Raw genomic sequence first — 21,410 nt, 5'->3', positions numbered from 1 at the left:
GCAGGCAAGTGCTGTGTTCCTCACCAGGAGCCAAGGGATGCTGCTGAGATGGTGCCTGGGGTCTCCCCTGTCCCTCTTCCTCCACAACCAAGGGGTCCCCTTCCATGTCTCGCCTGCCTCTCCTCTCCAGCAGCAGCCCCTGGCCATCCCTTGTGCCCTGGGCTTGCTGCTCCCACTTCAGGCTGGCACCATCGGGAGTGAAAAGCTGGGCAGATTCCTGCTGGAAAAACCCAAGGGGGCTGTTAGCAGCACCCCACTCGCCACTGCCCACCACCCGCAGAAAGGGAGGGATATAAATAGCGGGTCCTCCTGGGCACGGAGCCATCCCAGCACCTTCTGCCTGCAGCTCTGCTGCTTGCGGGGAGCTGGGGGTGGTTGCAGTGGCTCTGACATCAGGGGTGGCTTTTAGGGGTGAATGCAGGGGCTGCCTGGCTGGACAGCCCGTGAGACGGAGCGACGCTGAACTCGCAGCTCTCTTCATTTGCTGGGTTTGGGAAAAATGAGCTGGTGGTTGACAGCCGGCGGGTGGGGAGAAAGCTTGGGATGGAAGGAAGCAGGGAATAGGAATTCAAGCTTTTAAAATGTGCCAGCAGAAGCAGGAGAGAACGATGCCTCCCCTTCTCTTTCAAACCCTCCATCAAAGCACCTTGGCACAAAAGCAGGACTGGCTGCAGAACCCAGCAGACCTGTTGCGGCTCTCGGCCCCCTGTTGCAGGGCTTTCAAAGGGTTGTGGCTTCAGCTAAAGCCGTGCCCAGCTGCCTTTCTGTGTGCTACTCCTAGCGCTTGCTGCTGGGCCTGTTCCTGCAGGTAGGTCAGAAAATATGCAGGAGGCACTGGCAGTGGGGTAGGAGCCCCCCAGGCTCCAGCCCTGGTTTGTGGCCGTGCCCCATCGAGCTCCATCCACAAAGCCTCGGCGGTGACGGGGACTGGGTAGGGGCACGGGGACGGGCACCTCTGTCCCCTGGGACCTGGGTTTGCAGGAGGGTTTTGCAGGTCCTTGGTCTGCAGGGAGGGATTGGCAGCTGAAAGTGAAAGCCTCCCCTGCCTTACTTCTTTCTTAGCACTGGGTTTGGCAGAAAACTTCCCGCTGGCGCCGGCAGCATATGCGGCAGCGGCATCTTGACGTAAAGAAGAAGAAATGAGCCCGAAAGGCAGGTGGGTTTCAGTGGAGCTAAAACAAGAAGCGGGATTTCTGGCAGCCCCCACCTTTGTGGTGGGAGGCGGCGGGAGCTCACCCAGGACAGGAGGGGAGAGACAGCCCGTGCCCCGGTGTCATCGCTTGGGTGCTGCGTGTGGACATGGAGATGTTGCATTTCCAGCTCTGTTGTTGCCAAGGGTTGGATTACCAAAGCTCTAAAACCCCTCAGGAAAAAGCCCAGACACTGACGTGTTCTGCGGTGCCCTGGGAAGAGGCAAGTGGGAGGGTGGGGAGCAGCACACGGAGGCGATGCTGAACCCCCGGGAGCGGGTCAGAATCGATGGGCTGGGGATGTGCGGGGTGCAGGGCTGCAGTAGCAGCATTGGGGCTGCCCAGGCTCCTTTTTCTTGCCCAAGAAGCAGGCTCGGAGCATGGGACCAAGTGCCACAGGGACAACTCGGAGTCCCTGGGCAGCACAGAGACCCCTCAGACCTGCACAGGGCCTTGCAGCAGCGTCTCCTCCCCCAGCCCAGCTTTTGTAAGTGGGTCCCCAACCCTGCTCCCCGAGGACAGCCAGGACAAAAGATGGAGCCTTTTGCTAAATTTCTTGAGGAAAGCATCAGACTGCACATTTCAGGTTGTGTTTTGTTCTGGGCTGCATTTCCCCTGGCCACCAACTATTTCCTCTAGGTACTATGAGCTGAAAGATGTGGGCAAACATATGCGCTGGAATTGATTGCAGGCTCCGGGGCTGCCGGAGGGAGAACCTGCGTGTGGGGAGGGCAAGGCTGAGGCGTTGCTCGATGGCCACATTGTTTGAGCGAGTTATTTCGAGAGCCTTGTTTCAATGGCAGCAGGCACGCACAGGAAGGTCAGGTACTGCAGCAGCTTCTCCAGGCTTCCTGCGGCGCAGGCGGAGGGAGGCACGGTCGCACGCCTGGAACAAAAGCCCCAACAGTGTTCAGTTTTTTCCCCAGCACTGTTTTTTGGGGCTATTTCTGTCTCCAGCCTTACCAGCGGCCTTGGAAGCTGCTCTGGGAGGAGGCTTTGCTGGGCAGGACAATAGACCCAGGAAATCCTGTATCCGTCTGAACTGGATGCAAGAGCTGGTGAGAAATCCCACAGGAGCTGCCTGCTCGCTCCACGCGAGGCATCCAGGGCACGCACTGACTGCAGGCTCATCTGAGATGCTGTCTGCAGCTACATCAACCCCCTGGGCAGCTTTTCCCGGCGGGATGAGGGTGCAGAGCAATCCCAGAAGGCGCCGGCTGGAGCCTGGAATGCGAAAGCCCCGGCGGCCGCTCCTGGTTTCGCAAGAGCTGGATCCCAGGGATGGAGAGGTGCTGCCGCCTCACGGCAACAGCTTCCACCCTCCCCGTTCGTTCCCTGCGGCAGACCGGCTGGAGCCCTCCCCCTGCATTTTTCTATCTTGCATCTTTTCTTGCATCGAACTGCAGCCGCAACCAGAGCCGGCGCGACCCAGCCGCGCTCCCACGGGCTGTCACCCCCGGGCCATCTCCCCACGGGTGTCCTGCCCACCCAGCCCACCCCACCTGGCCCAGTGCCATCGCCCGCGCCCCCTGGGACAGGGGGGCAAAAGGGAGCCATCCGCTGAGCTCAGGTGTCTGGGTCGGGTGCCCGAAACCCTGCCACCCAGCTGCCGTCACCCCTTGCTCCTCCCTGTCCAAGCCGTTTCCCCGTCGGTGATGTGGCAGCTCTGCTTGCAGGGGGTGTTTGCTGCCGTTCCCCCCCTTTTCCCTGGGGATCTCAGGATCTGGCCAGCCTTGGACAGGTGTCTGTCTGCCTGTGTGTGGCTCTGGGTTCCTTTTGCCCGTGGCCCATGCTGGGGCATGGCAGATGTGGCGTGGGTGATGCTCTGCCACCAAGACGGAGCGGTGAGCAACGCGAGTGGGAAATCCAGCCGTTTACTGGAAACGAGGTGACCTAGAGATGCTGGAGGAAGTTAAACATGAGCTAAACCAGTGTGCCTTCCTCCCGTGGGCCACACTCCTCCTGCCCTCAGCCGCACAAATGCTTTTCCCCCAGCCATGAACTTCCACCCTGAGATCCCCAAGGAGCAGTCCCAGCCACGAGGGTGAGGTGCCCCATCCCAGCTTGATGGAGGCCCCGAAATCCAGGCATCAGCCCGGCAATTTTTGGTTTGGGGACTGCACGAAATAAATTAGTAAGAGGAGATTCAGTTTAATGGAGCAGGGCAATAAAAACAAGGTAGAATTGCTGCTGTTTCAGATTAAAGCTTGTCCTGGCTGGGTCCATCTGAGTGCCCCTGGCAGCTCCTCAAGCACCATGCGCTCAGCGCCGCATCCCTCAGGGATGCTGCCTGGCACATCCAGGTCATCCTCTTCTCTCTGCTCCCAGGGGAAACCCTCCAGCAGCAACTGCTTGATCATGGCTATGGTCTGTTAGCAGCTGACAGTTCTTTCTTTTTCAAGATAACATTATGAAAATGAGTTTCCCCCCACCCCTCCAGTCTCAAAGTGAATCATGGGGGGTTTCTGGGCAAGAGTTTTACTACTGAAATTTTCCCAACCACCTGCTCGTGGGCAGGAGCTGAAAGCTTGCGATGAATGGATTCACTCACACAGAGAGGAGGGAAGACCCCAGGATGAAAATGGTGCAGAAAAGAAAAGAGCCTGTTGGAAAACACATGGAAACTACTGTCCTTCCCAAGGGACTGGTGCAAGCTGAGCTGCGTAGGTCCACCTATGGATGCAGGCTGCATTTTTAAGGTAAGAAAGCAATGTGGCCAGCTCCGTGCCCTGTTTCCAGCCACAGATTTCACCCTTGTGCTCCGCTTTCCATCCTGGTGAGGGGGTGCAGTCCCTTGCCCCCACCAAAACAGATCTGCTTCCAGCATCACCCCGGCTGAAGTCAGCCCCATCCCAGCTGGTTCCCATCGGTTCTGGGGGACAGAGATGCGGAAGGGATGAGCTTGCTCCACCAAAACACCTTCCCTCTGCTTAACCACTGCAGCCTTGGCATTCCCAGCCCCAGGGATGAGGCTGGGGGGGTGGATTTTCCAGGGAGGCTGGGGTCTCGCGGGGGGGTGGGGCTGCGGTGCTGGCTCAGCAGGGTTACCTGCCATGGAGCAGAAAGCTGAGGGGGTGTCAGCAGCCTCTCCGAGGTGTGATTTACCGGGGCAAGGTGTGAAGGTGTCAGGCAGATTAGTCACCCCACTTGCTTGGAAGATGATACGCGCCAGGAAAGCCCCACGGGTGAAAAGCGAAAGTGTGGCACCCATGGGCGCCACCTCTCATTAGGAGGAAACTCTGCTGGCGGGACAAACCTTGTCCCCAGCATGGGTGACAAGGGGAGGAGGCCACTAGGGGAGGGGAAAGACTCTCGGTTTTGGTTCGTGCAGAAATAGCAGAGAGTATGCCTGAGTCATGTGGGCTTCGTGGGCGAGCTGCTGCGGCAGAGGCGGGGGAATGCCGCCCCTGGCCACATGCCGACTGCTTCGCTTGGCATCGATGGGGCCATCAGCAAAAGCCACCAGAGCCCCCTCCCTGCTGCGGTTTCTGCTAGAAGGAGTGATGCTGCGGGTTGCTGAGCACCTCCCCGGCCTGTTTCCTGCTCCCACCCCCCAACTTTCCGTCAGAGCCCCCCCAGCCACGTGGGTTCCTGTGCCAGCAGCGTGCTGGGGGGTGGCTGAGGGGGGACGAACCGCCACATTCCCTTCGTGCTGCAGCGGCAGCAACGCTGCTGGGGAGGGGCCCTGACAAGCTGGGGGCACCACGGGGGGCGGGCACGGAAGTGTGTGTGGGACCCCTTGGAGATGTGGGGGCCAGGCTGGGGGGGTGGAGCCCGTGAGCTGGCTCCCCACGCTTCAGGGAGGTGGGGGAGAGAGGGGGTGCAGAGGTGGCACGGAGTGTGATGGGTGGCTGTCCCCTCTGGGGGCTGGAGCTGGTGGCTGACAGGGCCACCCAGCCCCGTGTGAGGGCAGAGCTCAGCCCTGTGCCCACGCGTCCCTCCGTGTCCCCTGGGCCTGTGTTTTTACGAGCATCAGCTTGGCCAAACCGCTCCAGACTGACCCCGTTCCCTTGGCCAGAGAGGGGGCAGCAGGTCCCACCCAGGACAGTGGCAGTGCAGGGGGGGAGGACAGGGGGGGTGGCACTGTGCCACCATGTCCCCGGGCTGTAGGGCTGCTTCAGGGTGTGCACTGGGCTGGCAGGTGGTCACCCAGGGCAGGTGTCTTCATGCAGATGGTGGCAGCTGGAGCAAGCGATGAGTGGCTGGGACAGGAGGGGACAGAGCCAGTGTCCTGATAGGGGGCAAGAGGGGACAGAGCCAGTGCAGGCAGGGGACAGGGAGGGACAGAGGTGGTACAGGCAAGAGACAGGAGGGACCTCTAGAGGAGGTGCAAAGTAGGGGACAGGATGTGGACAGAGGAGGGGACAGGCAGGGGACAGGGGCAGGAGGGGACAAAGGTGGTGTGGGCAGGGGACAAGGGCAGAAGCAGTGCTAGGCAGGGGACAGGAGGGACAGAAGAGGTGCCAGGTAGGGGACAGGGTGGGGACAGAGGTGGTGCAGGCAGGGGACAGCGCCAGTGCAGGCAGGGGACAGGGCAGGGATGGAGGTGGTGACAGGCAGGGGACAGGAGGGACAGAGTTGGTGCAGTCAGAGGGCAAGGACAGGAGGGGACAGAGTCGGTGCAGGCAGGGGACATGTCTGGAGTCCTCCCCACACTCCAGGGACACCCCAGGGACACCCTGGGGGTTCTCAAGGCCAACTCCAGGGACACCCCGAAGGGACACCCCAGAAAGGCTCAGGGCCCCCCCAGTTCCTCCCTTCCCACAGACACAAACCACCCACACCCCCCCATTGCTAACTGGTCACCAGTGGGTGTCACTGGGCCTGGGGACACAGGATCTTGTCTGCCACTGATCTTAGGGGCTGGAGCCTTTGTCCCTGGCTTGGTGGGGACCGTGACACCCCAAAAAGTCTTTCCCTCCTGGTGTGTGTGTGTGTGTGTTGGGGTTCCTGCACTAAATGACAGCTGATGCTGCCCTGGGAGGGGGGGACCCACCTCCCCCAGCACCCCCTGTCCTGGGGCGGGCAGAGGTGAGACACCCCTGGCAATGGCCAGGCAGTCCCCAAGGATGTCCCCTCCTGTGGTCACCCATCACGCCTGAGCTTTGTTTTGTCCCCTAGGTAATTTTTATTATTTATTTTGCAGACAAAGCATACCTCCCCTTGGCAGTTAAATTTTCATTTTCAGCGCTTGCAACAGCACCCGCTTTTATTGGGGTGGTGTGGGCCACCTGCCAGCGTCACCCATTGTCACCCCATGCCACTCAGGGTCTGTGCATCACCTGGCAAGCCCCGCTACGGCTGGGCTGGGAGGGGATGGGGCTCCGCCGACCACTTTTGGCTGCCCCGTGCCCCAGTGCCTGCCGCCTTGCCGGGGCGAGATGCCCTCGCCTGTCCCTGTCCCTGGGGCGGCCGTGACTCATCGGGAGGCGGGCAAGAGCATGAGCATCTCGCCTTGAGTGAGGCCAGCCGGGGGGACAAAAGAGGCCACCCTCGACTCCCTCCCCCGCCACCTGCTCCCATGCTCGCCCGGGCTGCGGGTGCCTTGCGGGGATGGCCCCCAGCCCCAGCCGGGGGCTGCCGCAGGGCTGGAGGGGCTGCCTCCCCCATCCCACCAGCTCCTCGGCCCTTCAACCAGCTGCCTGGCGACTGGCGCGCTGGCTGGCTCAACCTCTACCGCTTCTGGCAGGAGGGCGGCTTGCACAACGTCCACCACATCATGGCTCGCAAGTTCCAGCAGTTCGGGCCCATTTACAGGTGAGGCAGCAGTCTGCCCCCGGCACCCCCCGCCCCGCTCCCCCCGGCTCCGCAGCCTGCCCAGTCCAGGATGCTGTTGCTATTTCCAGTCCTGCTCTGGGTGAGGAGGGGGTGAATGGGTGCCTGAGCTGCTGGAGCCGCCCGGCTGGCTGTGTGCCACGGTGAGGGGCGAAAGGGGAGACCCATTCGTGCCTGGCGGATGTGGGATGTCGGGAGGAGGGGGTGGGGGGGCTGGAGACGGACTTTGCCCACCCTGATCTCCGTGGGGTCTGGAGCTGACATCCCCAGGCAGAGGAGGAAGGGTGGGGGTCCAGGTCCTGCACCCCTGGCTGTGGCTGCCTGAGCCCTGGGAGCCTGATTCTGGTGCTGAGCCCCTGCATACCCTGGGATGGGACCTGCAGGCAGGATTTTAGGGGGTGCGAAGGGAAGGGTGGTTGATTTGGGGGCGCTGGGGGAAGGTGCTTGATCTGGGGAGGTGAGAGGCTGCGGGGAGGGGTGCAGGTGGGGGTCAGCGTGCGGGGCTGACCCCCCTCCGCACCCCAACAGGGAGAAGCTGGGTGTCTATGAGAGTGTGAACATCATCAGCCCCCAGGACGCTGCCACCCTTTTCCAGGCGGAGGGGACGCTGCCGGAGCGCTTCAGTGTACCCCCCTGGGTGGCTTACCGCGACTACCGCAACAAGCCCTACGGCGTGCTCCTCAAGTGAGTCGGGGTGCCAGGGGGGTACCCTTAAAACGGGGCTCCCAGGTTCTAACGCAATAGCCCTGGCACATGGGGTGGTGAGAAGCTGGAGCATCAGGAGGGTGATGAGGATGCTGACTGGCCCTGTGCTTTGGGAGGTGACATCCTCTGGGAGGGGGTGTGTGGGGTTCGTGGATGGGGGAGGACACTTCTGACCCCCCACTTTGGTGTCCCACAGGACGGGGGAGGCCTGGCGCTCGGACCGCCTGATGCTCAACAAGGAGGTGCTGTCACCGCAGGTGGTGGAGAGTTTTGTGCCTCTGCTGAGCCAAGTGGGCGAGGACTTCATCCAGCGGGCACGGGCCCAGGTGGGGAAGAGCGGCCGGGAGCGCTGGACGGCCGACTTCACCCACGAGCTCTTCCGCTTTGCCCTGGAGTGTGAGTGTCTGGGGCATGGGTCTCTGCAAGGCATGTCCCCCTGAAACACCTCTTTGCAAGGTACCCGAGATGGGTAACACTGTGTTTCCACCAGCTTCATCCGCAGAGATGGGCAAACAAGCTTCTCCCCCAAAGCCACAGGGTCTAGAGGGATGTCCTCTCCCTGGACAAGCAGAGAACAACCCAAAAACACTGTTTTATCATCTACCGGTCATCAACTGATGCCCAACAAGGGATGCCTTCCTGGCCCCGTGATGCTCAGAGTGAGCAGGAGGCCAAGCCAGGTCCCCATAGAAAGGCTGGAGCTGGCCATGAGAGGGTGGAGGGGACGAAGTTCCCCCCTGGCTGGGTCCCCTCACGGGTGCTGTGCTTGCAGCCGTGTGCCACGTGCTCTACGGGGAGCGGCTGGGGCTGCTGCAGGACTTTGTGGACCCCGAGGCGCAGCGCTTCATCGATGCCGTGACCCTGATGTTCCACACCACCTCGCCCATGCTCTACCTGCCGCCTGCCCTCCTCCGCCACCTCAACGCCAAGATGTGGCGGGACCACGTCCGGGCCTGGGATGCCATCTTCTCCCAGGGTGAGTGCTTCTCCTGCCCGCACCGTCCTGTGTCACCCAAGGCCCCTTTGAGGACCTGGGTCTGTAGCGCAACCTCATCTCACCAGCGCAGAGACCTTCTCCTGGGTCCAACCACCCAGCAAGGGGCCACCAGGTCCAGGAAGGCTTTTCATATCTGGAGCTTGTGGGGTGGAACAGTGGGGAACTGTCCAGGAGCGATAAAGGGCAGATGATGGGCATCATGTTGAGGGGAGCAGCTCTCCCAGAGGGACTTGTGGCCTCTGAGAGCTTTTGGCACCTGGCACAACTCTCTTGCAGGGTGTCCTCCCCCAGGGCATCCTCATCCCTAACCCTCTGTGCCCACCCAGCCACTGCTGGGTCCTGCAGCAGGGACCGCAGTCCCAAGCTGCCACAGGAGCAGCTCCCATGGAAAAGCCACTGGCATGGGACAACGATGTCCTAAGGTGCCACATCTGGTGCCTTCCTCCTCCACCATGGCCCTGGGGGAGGAAGACCACACCATGTCTCCATGTCTTTTCAGCGGACAAATGCATACAAAATGTCTATCGGGACCTGCGGCTGCAACGCAAGAGCACCAAGGAGTACATGGGCATCCTCTGCAGCCTGATCATGCAGGACAAGCTGCCCTTGGATGACATCAAGGCCAGCGTCACCGAGATGATGGCGGGCGGGGTGGACACCGTAAGGAGCGGGCAGGGTTGCTGGGCAGGGAGAAGGTCCTGGCTGGTGTTGAGCCTCGCTCTCCTGCCCTGCTCCAGACCTCCATGACGCTGCAGTGGGCCATGTTTGAGCTGGCGCGGTCCCCGGGGGTCCAGGAGCAGCTGCGGGCAGAAGTCCTGGCTGCCAAGCAGGAGGCAGCAGGGGACAGGGTGAAGATGCTGAAAACCATCCGGCTGCTCAAAGCCACCATCAAGGAGACACTCCGGTGAGGAGAAGCCCCCGCTGAAAAACACCCCCAGCCCCTTCCCTCCCCGAATCGCTGGCACTGTTGGGATGTCGTGCATTGAGGTGGGACATGAGCAGGTGAGGCTGCCCCCAAAATCAGGTGTGTGGGACCTGTCCCCCTAGGCTGCATCCCGTGGCAGTGACCCTGCAGAGGTACACCACTCAGGAGGTCATCCTCCAGGACTACCGCATCCCCCCAAAGGTTAGCATGGCCTCCAGGTCCCTCCTCACCCCAGCCTGCTTCACACAGGGCTCTGGGTGGAGGTGGGACCTGGAGCATGGGTGGGTGACATGGGGGAGCAGCCGTGGGGCTGGATCCCATCCTTGCACCCCCTTCCTGCACCCCAAGCACCAGCTGAGCCACGTGGGGAGCCAAGACCCACAGGGGCTGATCCTTCCCTGCAGACGCTGGTGCAGGTCGGTCTCTACGCCATGGGCAGGGATCCTGAGGTCTTCCCCAAGCCGGAGCAGTTCAGCCCCCAGCGCTGGCTGGCAGCTGGCCCCAAGCACTTCAAGGGGCTGAGTTTTGGTTTCGGACCCCGCCAGTGCCTGGGACGCCGGATCGCTGAGCTGGAGATGCAGCTCTTCCTCATGCAGGTGAGCATCCTGCTGCTGGGGACATTGGGGGCATGGCACTGCAAGGGGTCGGGGAGGCGGCACGTGGGTGTTGGCACCTCCAGTGTTTCCCATCTTCTCTTTTCTCCCACATCCCAGATCCTGGAGAACTTCAAGATCGAAACCATGAGAGCGGTGGAAGTCGGGACCAAGTTTGATCTCATCCTGATCCCAGACAAACCCATCTACTTGACCTTACGGCCGCTTGAGCCCCAAGCATGAGGAACCCGACCCCGGGTGACACCCAGCCGGTCCCAGCTGGGGGGTCACCCCCACCATCCCAGCAAGCGCTTTCAGCTCCTTACAGCCAGACCAGCTCAGGGATGCGAGCTGGGGGACGGCTGGGACGCTCTCACGGCCACAGCCTTGGCTCCGTGCATCCCTGCCTCCGCTCAAGGCTGCGCTTACGCCACGGGGGAGATAAACCCCCGAAACCCCAGCCCCCACCGTCACCCCACGGAGCGCAGGGTGGAGGGTGCTGCTGCACCCATCCGGCTGCGCAGGGGTCCCCAGGGACCACGCCGGGGACTGCAGCCCTGCTTCTCCGACACCCTCTCACGTTTTGCTTCGCCTCTGATTTACTCTGTAATTTCATCATCTGAAAAAGCACTGGCTCCTTCATGCCAGCATTAGTTTTCTCCAGCTCTTTCCCCAGGCACGGGCTGGGGCAGGGGGTCCAGGGTCTGCGGTCTTCTCGGGGGGGCTGCGGCGATCGCTGGCAGGTTCTGCTGGGGAACAGGAGAATGTCTCAGGAGCTGTAAATACAGCCCTCTCTGGGGGGCATCGGGTGGGGATGAGAGGACTGCAACAAGGGGGTCTGAGGTTGGGGGGTATCCTGGGATGCTGGGGGGGTCCTGTGGTGCCAGGGACCACCCTCCTCTCTACCTCTTGCCCAGGGTCCTGCAGGGAAACTGAGGCAAATCCTCCCTGATGTAGGGGTGGGCACGGAGTCCCCCCGCTATCCCCCCCCTGCCAGCTGCCTGAGTGCAGAGGGGTGGCTCTGAGCCCCCCTCGATCTTGAGCACTGGCTGCCAGCCCCCATGTGGGGTGGCCCTGGTGCCCCCCGGGTGCTCACCGAGGCGGGGGCGTGGGGGAAGCCGTGCTCCCTCTCCAGCAGACGAGTGCCAAGCTCCTGCTTCTCCCTTCCCCATCTCCTCGCCGCCTCCTCCAGCTGGGACAGACCCAAACCAGGCTCGTTCTCTCCAAGGTGCGGGGGCTAGAGGAGCCCCCCATTCTGGCCCAACACCCCCAAGCTCCCCACCAGCAAATGGGGTGCAGGAGGGCGATGCCCACCTGCCTCTCCAGCACCCGCCCGCGGGCTTGTGCCTCCTCCAGCCTGGCCAGCAGAGACAGCTTCTCCGCACCCCCGAAAACACCCTGCAGGCCATGAGATGAGCAGGAGAGAGGAAAGGCAATGCTGGATCGCCCCCCGCTTCCTACACCCTGCTCTTGGGGGGCAGCAAGCCACGGGGGTGGCTATCACCCCACAGAGCTGGAGTTGCCACCTAGGTGATGCCCCCAGTTTGCCCAGTTACCCCCTGGTGTTGCTTTCTGGGGTGCCACATCTCTACTCCCCATCTCAGCCCTGTTCCCCCCTCCCCAGTCTCACCGGCAAAGCTGGGGGCCGTGGGGAGAGGGGGGGTGGGTGGTGGTGGGGCCTGGCCAGCTCCTCCCGCAGCCTGCGGTTCTCAGCCAGCAGAGCAGTGTACACCTCCTCGGAGAGGGCTTCACCTGGGGGGTGGGGGGGGATGTGTCCTACACCCCCCATCCCGTGCAGAGATGGGGGTTAGGAGCAAGCCCTCACCTCCCCGACACCCAGGAATGGGTGCTGGAGGGCTCAGGACCAACTCTGATCCCCCACCACAGACCATCCCACGGCCAAAGGAATGCAGCAGGCCCCCCCCCCCCCGAGGGTCCCCATCTCTGCTTGCACCCACCTGATGGCTTCTCAGTGCTCAAGCCCGTCCCAGTGAGCTGCTCCTGCAGCACCCGCTCCATCACCTCGATCACCTTGGGAGCGAGCAGAGCCATTCCCATGTCACCAGCTCAACACGAGGCAGTGGTGACCATCACACCTCCCCAGCCACCATGGTCCTGGGACCAGGCAGATCTCATGGAGGGGTGGGATGGGCCGGAGGGTCCCATCTGCTCCACAGAGCCTCATGCCCCCCCAGGCTGACCTTCCCACCCCGACCTTGTGCCCCACAACTCACTTTCTCCTGCTGCCGCACTGTCTCCTCCAAGCCCTTCGTCTTGGCCACCTTCTCCTGGCACCTCCTCAGCGCAGCCTGCTGCTGCTGGTGGGCTCGCTGGAGCAGCACCAGCTCCTTCTCCCGGTCGTTTTTCTGGGGGGGAGGAAGGGGAAAAGCCCCCAGGGACCACTGCGCTGAGCCTCAAGCCTTAGGGCATCACTTGTAGAGCTGGGAGAGGCTCATGGTGGGGGTCACGGGGGTTTCAGGCACTCGCTTGGCTATGGGGGTGCCATGACGCTCTCCCTGCTGCCCCCCTGCTCCTCCACCCCCACTCCATCCCTCCCAGGCAGCTCCTGCACACTCCTGCCGCTGTCCATACCCGGATCAGCTCATTCTGCAGCTGCTGAACACGGTCCTTCAGTCTCCTCATCTCTGCCGTGCTGGCCACCAGCTTGCGCTTGAGGGTGGCTGCAACAGCCCATGCCACATCCTTGTCACCTGGCCAGGGATGGTGCAGCCCCCTCTGCTGCAACAGGGAGGGGGGTCCCCCACTTCCCACCTTCCCCTCCCCTGTCACGCACTGAGCCTGTCTAGCAGCTCCTCCCGGGTCATGACATCCAGGTCCACGTCGGTGAGCAGAGCGTGGCCCAGGTCCTCCTGTGTGGCCAGGCTGCGCCGCAGATGCCCGTTCTCCACCTCTAGGCTGGTGACATGCTGGCGCAGGGACAGGAGGTCCCCTGCCATCCGCTTCAGTGCCAGTCGGTAGCCGCTCGCCTCCTGCCAGCCCAGAGCAGAGCTGCTGGCACCCCGCGGCCAGCCGGGGCTTTCCCCAGCACCAGAAGCTCGGCTGAGGGTATTTCTTTGGAGAGTCAGACCCACCATGGAGGAGCTAAGAAACATCCAGGTTTTCCCCTGCCTCTTGCAACCATCCATCCTCTTCCCATCCATCCATGCATCCATGTATCCTTCTCTTCTCTTCTCCATCCATCCATCCTTCTCTCCTGTCCCTCCAAACCTTCTCCTGCCCACCCCCCCATCTCTCCCTCCAGCCACCAGCCCCGCCCCCCCCCCCATTTCCCCATCTCTTCCTACCACCCCCTGGGAAGAAAACCAGCTCTCCCAAGACCATGGGGTGCAGCAGTGCTGCAGCTGGGGGTCAGCCACACGCTCTGAGCCTTACGAGGCTTTGCAGGTATTTAGAAGAAGGGAGGTGGTGAAGAATAACAGAGGGATGAATGTTTACACAGATGAGCCTGGGGTTTTTTTAGCACCCGTGTGGCTGCACGACACCTTGCCGGGTGATGCTGGGGGGAAATAATTCCCCAAGGGTTTGCACCTTCCCAGGCAGACCCTCCTGAATCCCTCCCTGCCACGCCGGGCTGTGGAGAGGATCCCGACAGCAGGGACCTTGGCCGGAGGGAGCCGCGTGCCTCCAGCTCCCCTGGCCCCCCACTCCCAGCCTTGGGGACGGCCTTGGCCAGCGGCCTGCGGCGGGGCTGGGGCGCGGGGAGGGGGTGCAGCGGCATCACACAGCCTTGGGGAAGGGGGGTGCAGGTGCAGCCAGAGGCTCAGCCCCCTCCTCCCCAGCTGCCTGGGATCTGGTTCACCCAGGACTGGGTTGGTGCCCAGGGTGCAGCCCCTTACAGCCAAACTCAAGCACTGCCCCCACCGAGACCTTCACTCACCGGCAGCACAGAGCCAACAGCAGCCGGACGTTGGTCCCCACCGGAGCCAGGACCTGCCTCAGGGACACTGCTGTCCCCCCCATGCCCCCGCTGCCCCCTACTCCTCCCATTCCCCTGGCACTCACCAGCTCCTGGGGGTCCCTGATGATCTCCTGGGACCTGCAGAGCAGAGAACAGGGGGACACCCTTGGCCAGCTGCTCCCACCAGAGTGAAACACCGGCAAAGCCTTTGCTGAGGAATGCTCTGTAGGAGCCAGGAGCCTGTATGGGGTGCCAGGGGGCAAGGCAAGTTTGGGTGGGGGTGGGGGTGCAGTAAGGATGGGAGCCTGGAGGAGATGAGGAGAAAGATCAGCAGTGGTGGGGCAGGAGGAGAAGCTGCTGGGGAAAACATGGGGAGAACGGAGGGAGGAGGAAACCACCCCAAGGAGGATGAGAAGAAGGAGCCAAGAGGGGGCCGCAAAACCGGCGTGGTCCCCATACCTCTGCTCCCCTGCCAGCGCTCCTGTCCCACGTGGGAATGGCTGCTTTCCGGGCAGGATGCTGGCCACGCTGTCAGCTCCTGGGAGGGACACGTTGTCTTGGTGGAGCTGGCAGGAGACATCAGAGAAGAGGGTGAGGATAAGGAGCAGACTGGGGAAAGCCCTCTGAGAGGAGCAGCAAGCTCCTTCAGCCCCTTCCCCATGGCTGGGAGCAGTGTTCCTGGCTTTCACCTGGAGCAAAACACCCTTGGCACTGCAGGTGTGGGGTCAGGATCCAGCCCTGCCCCAAAAGCCTCCGCAATCACTGGCTGCGATGCTTCCAACACCCCGCTTTGAGGTTTGGGTGTAACATGTTGTGGCTGCAGGGCTGGAAGACCTTCTCCTGAGGCTGGGGACACTTAGAAATGCCTGGCTTTGAGCATCATCGCATGGCTGGACCATTGACCCATGCACCCTTGGGAGGAAATTTGGTTGTGGCTGAAAGCAACCCCAGCCAGGCACTGTCCCTGTGACAGGGACCTTTGACTCCTCAGCTCCTGTTGGTGACACCAGGAACAGGGCGACGTCCCCACCCCCGCCCAGTGCCCCCCCCCCCCCCCCCCCCCCACTCACAGTGGCAGAGAAGGGTCTGTAGTACAGCATTGTCCCCGCTCCTGGGGTGCCCCCAGCACCCTGCTCCCCTCAGCCAGCCCTGCCTGCCAGCGGGTTGCCAGGCTCTGCCTGCTCCAAACAAACTCCCAGCGGCTCAGCCACCCCCGGACAAACATCCCGTCCCTATCCCCATGCCACCACCTGAGCTGCTGGCCAGTGGACTTACAGCCATGCTGGGGGGGTTGTAGCATGAGGAAAAGCTGTTTTTCCCAGGCCCTTCCTGCTGGCAAAGGGATTTTGGTGGTGCAAGGGCTCCTGGCAGCCTGGCACGCCGGTGGCTGTTGCTACAACACAACCCTTCCCTTAGCAGCTCCTCCCTGCAGCAGCTCAGTGCCTAAAATCACCCGGCTGCTCCCACACGGGTGCATCCCAGCTGCAGGCAGCTGGCTGTGCGGCTCCTTGCCCTGGCCACCCGCATCTCTCCCCCTCTAGCATCCCTCCTACCATCGCACGTGCCATTGCCCCTTCCAAAGCCAGCGGGCCCAGCGGGCAGCACCTGCCTGCAGCTCTGCCTGCCTGCAAGCACTCCCTTTGAGACACCAGCCCCTTACAGCCCCCAGCCCCCCCTCCCCAGCCCCAGCCCCGTTTCGGTCCCCATTGCCTTATCTCCTGCTCCCAGCAGCGCAGACCCAGGGAGGTGACGGTGGCAGCCACCACCGGGTCCCAGTGCGGCCAGGTGGCTCTGGCAGTGACAGCACCTCATTTCCATGCCTTGGATGCGGGCATGGAAACGCTCTCCCCTCCCAGCACACTTCTCTGATGTTTCAAATGCTCAATTAACTTCTGAGGACCAACGTCTTGGAGATGCTGGGCGGCATCAGGCTTCAGCTCTGCCTTGGGGTTTGGCCTGATCCTGAACAGAGGATAATTTGCTGATCAAACCCCACTTTCATCCCCAGATTGAATTTATAGGATTTTAAGGCTAGGGATGCTCTGTCCCAGCTGGTTCCCCCAGTCCCATCCCCCTTTCAGGGCACCCGCAGCGGCTCTTGCACCTCCTACCCGCTGCAGCATCCCGCACCCACCTCTCCTCTGGTGTTTGTTAGGAAACAAAGAGGCCGGTGTAAGTCGATGGAGCCCCTCGCTACCTCGTCCCGTGCCATCAATTTTTCATCAAAGAGCCAGTGGGAAGTGTGCAATTATCTGCTCCATCAATAATGCACAGGGCTGCATTTGGCTTGCCCAGGCTGGGCAGCTGCTTTCCCTGCCTGTGCTGGAAGGTGCTGGGTTCACCCATGGCTTTTCTAGGCTCAGACAACACCTGCAGAGGCTGGAAGACCATACCCAGCCTTCAGTCCCAGCCCAGCGCTGCTCAGATAACCACCACCCCATTTTTCTGCCCGCGGTCCCACTCCCCGCAGGCAGCATCACCCCGGCGCTGTCCCCAGGGATGGGTGCAGAGTTAAGGGTATTTGGACACATTTCCCCCTACACCTCCTATCTCACATCCACCCAGAGATAGCTGCGTCTCTCCTTCCCGCAGGGGTCTGGGATGAAAGGCTGGGAATCCACGTCTGAAATGATGGAAGCTTTGAAACTCCTTGCACTCAACTATTTATTTTTAAATTTTTTTCCTCATAATTTCCAAGCCTCTGAAGCTTCCTCTGCCTTTAGAGCCTTTCATCCACCCCGACAAACCACCCCCCTCCTTCCTATATTTGCTTAGGCCAAGTTTGTTTTTTTTTTTATTATTTATTTACTTAACAAATTGCTCCAAGACGCTTTGATGTATCCGATTAGCTTCGACTGCTGGAATCAATCCATCTCTAGACTCTAGACGGAGCAGCATGGAGTGAAGCAAGGGAGTGGGGCTAGCAATAAACCGCCACAGGAGGCTGGAAGGTCCGAAAGTGGCCAAAAATAAGGTGTGCCAGAGGGTTCTGCATTGGCATGGCCTGGCCTGACCCCATCCCTGGCCGGGGAGGGGACAGCAATGCACCCTGAGAGCGGCTGAGGACAGGCCAACTCGTTTCACTTGTGAGCACAGAGGCATTTGAGCCCCTGGCAGAGCACCAGCCTCTTCCGCAACACAATCTCCCTCCAGCTCAACAAATAACATGTCCCTGGATGAGTATTAAGCCCAATTCCTTAATTGTTATGAAGATGGGATAAGCTCAGATTTACATATCTGAGGAAAAAAAAATTGCTGCAGCAGCTTAGGAAGATCAGAGGGAAAAAAAATCCTATTTCTCCCTCTTTTGTGGAACAAAAGCTCACAAGGAAACCATCAGGAGATAGCTACGCCTTTATTTGCTTTGCCTGATGCCCTCATCAACCTTACACATCCCCTTGGGACACTGGTACGGGATGGGGCTGGGGGGGATGTCAGGTCCTGGATGCCCCCAGCCCCTCCCTGGGGACACACCAGTACCCAAACCCATCCTCTGGACAACGCCCGGGGAAAAGATGTATATGTGGGGCAACATTTCCCTGCCTCCCCCGCCCTACTTCCAAAATCAAAGCATTTCCCTGGTGAGCCCCAATCCCTGGGGCATTTATCGGTCCCCTGGGGGAAACAGGGGGGTCTTTAGCCCCCCACTGCCCACACACCAGGCAGGATGCACCAGCCGGTGAAAGGCAGCACATAAGCGGGATTTTATCTGATTAAACTAAGGCTGAACTCCCTTCCCATGCATGGGCTGGGGGCGGGGAGCTGTGCAGGGACGGGGGTATATTAGCCAAAGCATTACAATTCAATTTAAGAGTTAATTGGATTGCATTGAAAAGCGCTTAATCTGAGCCGAGTTCGATTTAATAGAGACACCACATCTTCTGCTCCCTTCCTAACCAGGATGATGATTTTAGGGTGGGTGATTACCATCGCTATCCGGCTCCGGGCCCAGCTGCCGGCTGCTGATATCGTGTCGTACAAGGAAATAAAAGCCTCTAGATTACACCGGGTAACTCGGGGAGGCAGGATGCTCCGTGTAGGGACAACTGCTCCTTGGGCTCCCACCGCCTGCCTGCTTCTTCAAGATAAGGCTCAAGAAAGCAGTTGTGCTACCAGCAGGGACTGTGATTCCTCTGCGAGTCGCTGCTGGTTTATTTTGCTCAAAGAAAAAGAAGGAAAAAAAAAAAAAAAGAAAAAAAAAAGAGAGAGAGAGAGAAAAAGAGAAAATCGACAGCTAGGAAGAGATGAGATGACTTTTGGGAGCAAACTCTGGCTGAGTCAGCACTTGGCTCCTGAAAAACAATTTCCTCCCCATCCCGTTGCACGGGGCTGCTTTTGGGAGGGACTGGGACAACCAGAATAATGTCCCAAAGGGATATCCTGCTGCTGGTGGTGGGGACCAAAGGGAAAAGGAGGAAGGGAAGGTCAGCAGAGCCTCCCAGGATGGGCCAGAGCATCCCCCACCACTGCTGCTCACCCATGACCGCAAACTGGGGCCAAGTGTAAAAAAGCCCCCTCCTGTGATCAAAAAATGAGGGAGACAGGTTGCGACTGTTACCCTGGGTTCCCACTGGCTCTTTGTGGGGTTTTTTTTTTCCTCATAGGAAAACATCCTCATCTGTGTAAGGTAAACACAATTCTAGCAGCTGGGGATGTGAGGAAGTGGAGAAATACAACAAAAAACCCCAGTACCAGCAGGAGACTTGGCAGCACCCCAAAGGGTCTGTTTTCCAAGCATCCCTTTTAAAACCTGTGCACGGGACCCGAGTTACATACCCTCCCCTAACCCCACACTTTTTAAGTGCCCTCAAAGCGTTCTCAGCCCCTAGCTTTGGAAAACCAGTGGCTGCAGAGGGCTAACCCCCAAGCTTCCCCCCGCCCCCCCCAGTGACAGGCGCTGCTGTGACTTGCCCTTGGCCTGGCAGCAGTTTATGGCCGGCGTGGTGGCCATCCATTTTCACGTTTGCTTATGTATCGACTCGATTTGCTGATAAAACCCCCTTGCATTTCAGCAGCGAGCATAAATCCATCAACACCCCAAGCCACCAGGCTGATAACACCCAGTGCTGTGCAGCACCCACTGCCCTCAGCACCCGCCGCCCTGAGCGTCTCCTCCCAGCTGTTGGGCCCCATCCTTTGTTAATTAGCACCGGGAAAAGCTGAGAAGTCACTAAGTGAGGATGGATGAGCCCTCCTGTGCTGCGCTCACCAAGAGTTTAGTAGCGCTGCTGGGGTTACGTTGGAGCAGGACACACAGGGGCGCACCCATGCCAATGCATGCACCCCCAGACACACAAAACCCAGAATTTTGGAGCAGTTTTCTCTTTTTTTCCCTGCTCTGGCTGGCTGCTGGGGGCCCCAGGCCATACCCCCCACTGCCCCACCCATGGCCATGCAGCCCCAAGAGGGAGAAGCACATGCAAAACCCACCAAGCTCGATGTGTTTCCCACTGCTGCCCAGAGCCTGGGTCACCAACAAACCCCGATGCAGCACAGCTGCAGCACTCAGACCGTCTGCAACCCCAGACACCCCCAGACCCCCAACCCCCTGCCGTTGGGTCCCTGCCCCTCCAGCACCCTCCACTGTCCTGCAACCCGCTCGCCCCTCTATCCCCCTCTTCACCATCCCACCTCGCCCCATCTTGCCTCCAAGAAAACAACATTTCCAGCTACTTTTCCTCTCCCCAGCCCAGCCAGCTGGAAACAGGGACTGGGGGGACTGAGGCTGGATTTGGGTGCTGGGAGGTTTCTGCCGTACTCTGAATGCCATCAAGGGCCTCTCCCCACCTTGTGATGCTGGATGCAGGGCACCCCATCCGTGCCCCCATGTCACACAGTGGGGACACTGGGGGACCCACCCTCGGCACGGGATCTTTGAGTGCTGGCTAATTAAATAAAAGGGGCAAAAAGCTAATTAAATAAAAGCGGAAGCAAATTGCTGAATCTTTAATGTCCTTGAGAAATAAGAGGGGCACAAATATAACGTGGGGTCACATCAGCTGATTTATGGGTCGCTTTTATTGATGGGCTTAATCCTGCATGACAGGTGTGCTGGGGGTGCCCAGCCTCGTGCCGTGGGGGCTCGGGCACCCATGGGTGTCCAGCTCACCGGCAAACCTAACTGAGCCTCATCCGGGGCCAGGGCGCAGTGGGACACCCCCAGCCCAGCCCGAGCACAGCTGCCCAGGGCGCTGCGGGACCCCCCCGGAGCTGCGGGACCCCCGGCAGCCGCGGCGCAGCGGCGGGCGGGATGGCGGAGCGCGGAGACACCGCCAGGGGGCGCTGCTGCCGCGCACCGCAACGGCCGCGGCACCGGCGGGATGGGGGCTCACAGCACCCTGCGCCACAGCACCCTGCACCACCCTGACCCTGAGCCACAGCACCCTGAGCCACAGCACCCTGCGCCACAGCACCCTGCACCACCCTGACCCTGAGCCACGGCACCCTGAGCCACAGCACCCTGAGCCACGGCACCCTGCACCACCCTGACCCTGAGCCACAGCACCCTGAGCCACAGCACCCTGCGCCACAGCACCCTGCGCCACCCTGACCCTGAGCCACGGCACCCTGAGCCACGGCACCCTGAGCCACGGCACCCTGCACCACCCTGACCCTGAGCCACAGCACCCTGAGCCACGGCACCCTGCGCCACAGCACCCTGCGCCACCCTGACCCTGAGCCACGGCACCCTGAGCCACGGCACCCTGAGCCACGGCACCCTGCACCACCCTGACCCTGAGCCACAGCACCCTGAGCCACAGCACCCTGCAGCACCCTGAATCACAGCACCCTGATCCCACAGCACCCTGAGCCAGAGCACAATGAAGCCACGGCACCATGATCCCACTGCACCCTGACCCTGAGCCCACAGCACCCTGCACACACCCTGACCCCACGGCACCCTGACCCTGTGGTACCTTGAGCCTACAGCAATCTGACCCTATGGCACCTTCACCCTGTGACACCCTGACCCTGAAGCACCTTCACCCCTGCTCACCATCACCCTTTAGCACCCTCACCCCCTGCAGCACCTTAACCCCCTGCAGCACCTTAACCACCTGCAGCATCTTCATCCCCTGCAGCACCCTCTCCCCTTGCAGTATCATTTTCCCTCCCATCCCCCCCTCCCCTCCCATCCCTCTATCCCCTCAAAGCACCCTCTCCCCTTGCAGCACTCTCAGCCCTTGCAGCACCTTCACACCTTGCAGCACCCTCTCCCCATGCACCATCATTTTCCCTCACAGCACCTTGTCCCCCCGCACCGCAACCACCCCCCACCACCACCACCACCAGTGGGCCACCTTTG

At 61.0% G+C, this 21,410-nt stretch overlaps 2 protein-coding genes across 4 annotated transcripts in view; one reads left to right on the top strand and one right to left on the bottom strand.

Annotated features, from left to right (window-relative positions):
* The first annotated feature begins 6,572 nt into the window (after positions 1-6,572).
* Positions 6,573-10,488, top strand: LOC119151856 (cholesterol side-chain cleavage enzyme, mitochondrial). Of its 3 annotated transcripts, XM_037396208.1 has the most exons (9): positions 6,573-6,947; positions 7,494-7,649; positions 7,867-8,066; positions 8,443-8,646; positions 9,167-9,327; positions 9,405-9,571; positions 9,715-9,793; positions 9,997-10,188; positions 10,306-10,488. In XM_037396208.1, exons 1-9 carry the CDS (start codon positions 6,712-6,714, stop codon positions 10,426-10,428), a joined length of 1,518 nt encoding a protein of 505 aa, XP_037252105.1. In that variant the 5' UTR covers positions 6,573-6,711; the 3' UTR covers positions 10,429-10,488. The 3 variants fall into 3 exon arrangements, 2 of the variants coding, with proteins under 2 accessions (XP_037252105.1, XP_037252104.1); XR_005105575.1 differs by having other exon boundaries at positions 9,715-10,188; positions 10,306-10,420; XM_037396207.1 differs by having other exon boundaries at positions 9,997-10,438.
* Positions 10,489-10,806: 318 nt separating this feature from the next.
* CCDC33 (coiled-coil domain containing 33) overlaps positions 10,807-21,410 on the bottom strand; it is a 43,768-nt gene continuing 33,164 nt past the window's right edge. Inside the window, exons 14-23 of the mRNA XM_037393795.1 lie at positions 14,564-14,670; positions 14,084-14,242; positions 12,980-13,419; positions 12,778-12,866; positions 12,420-12,551; positions 12,144-12,216; positions 11,816-11,937; positions 11,500-11,583; positions 11,282-11,377; positions 10,807-10,931 (exon numbers count right to left, since the gene is read on the bottom strand). Coding sequence (XP_037249692.1) covers positions 10,836-10,931; positions 11,282-11,377; positions 11,500-11,583; positions 11,816-11,937; positions 12,144-12,216; positions 12,420-12,551; positions 12,778-12,866; positions 12,980-13,419; positions 14,084-14,242; positions 14,564-14,670 — 1,398 coding nt within the window. The 3' untranslated portion in view covers positions 10,807-10,835. The remainder of the gene's footprint in view (positions 10,932-11,281; positions 11,378-11,499; positions 11,584-11,815; positions 11,938-12,143; positions 12,217-12,419; positions 12,552-12,777; positions 12,867-12,979; positions 13,420-14,083; positions 14,243-14,563; positions 14,671-21,410) is intronic.

Source organism: Falco rusticolus, chromosome 7, assembly GCF_015220075.1.
Source record: "Falco rusticolus isolate bFalRus1 chromosome 7, bFalRus1.pri, whole genome shotgun sequence".
Classification (NCBI taxonomy): domain Eukaryota; kingdom Metazoa; phylum Chordata; class Aves; order Falconiformes; family Falconidae; genus Falco; species Falco rusticolus.
The sequence above is the reverse complement of the archived record's forward strand: the minus strand, read 5'-3'. Positions and strand labels throughout refer to the sequence as shown.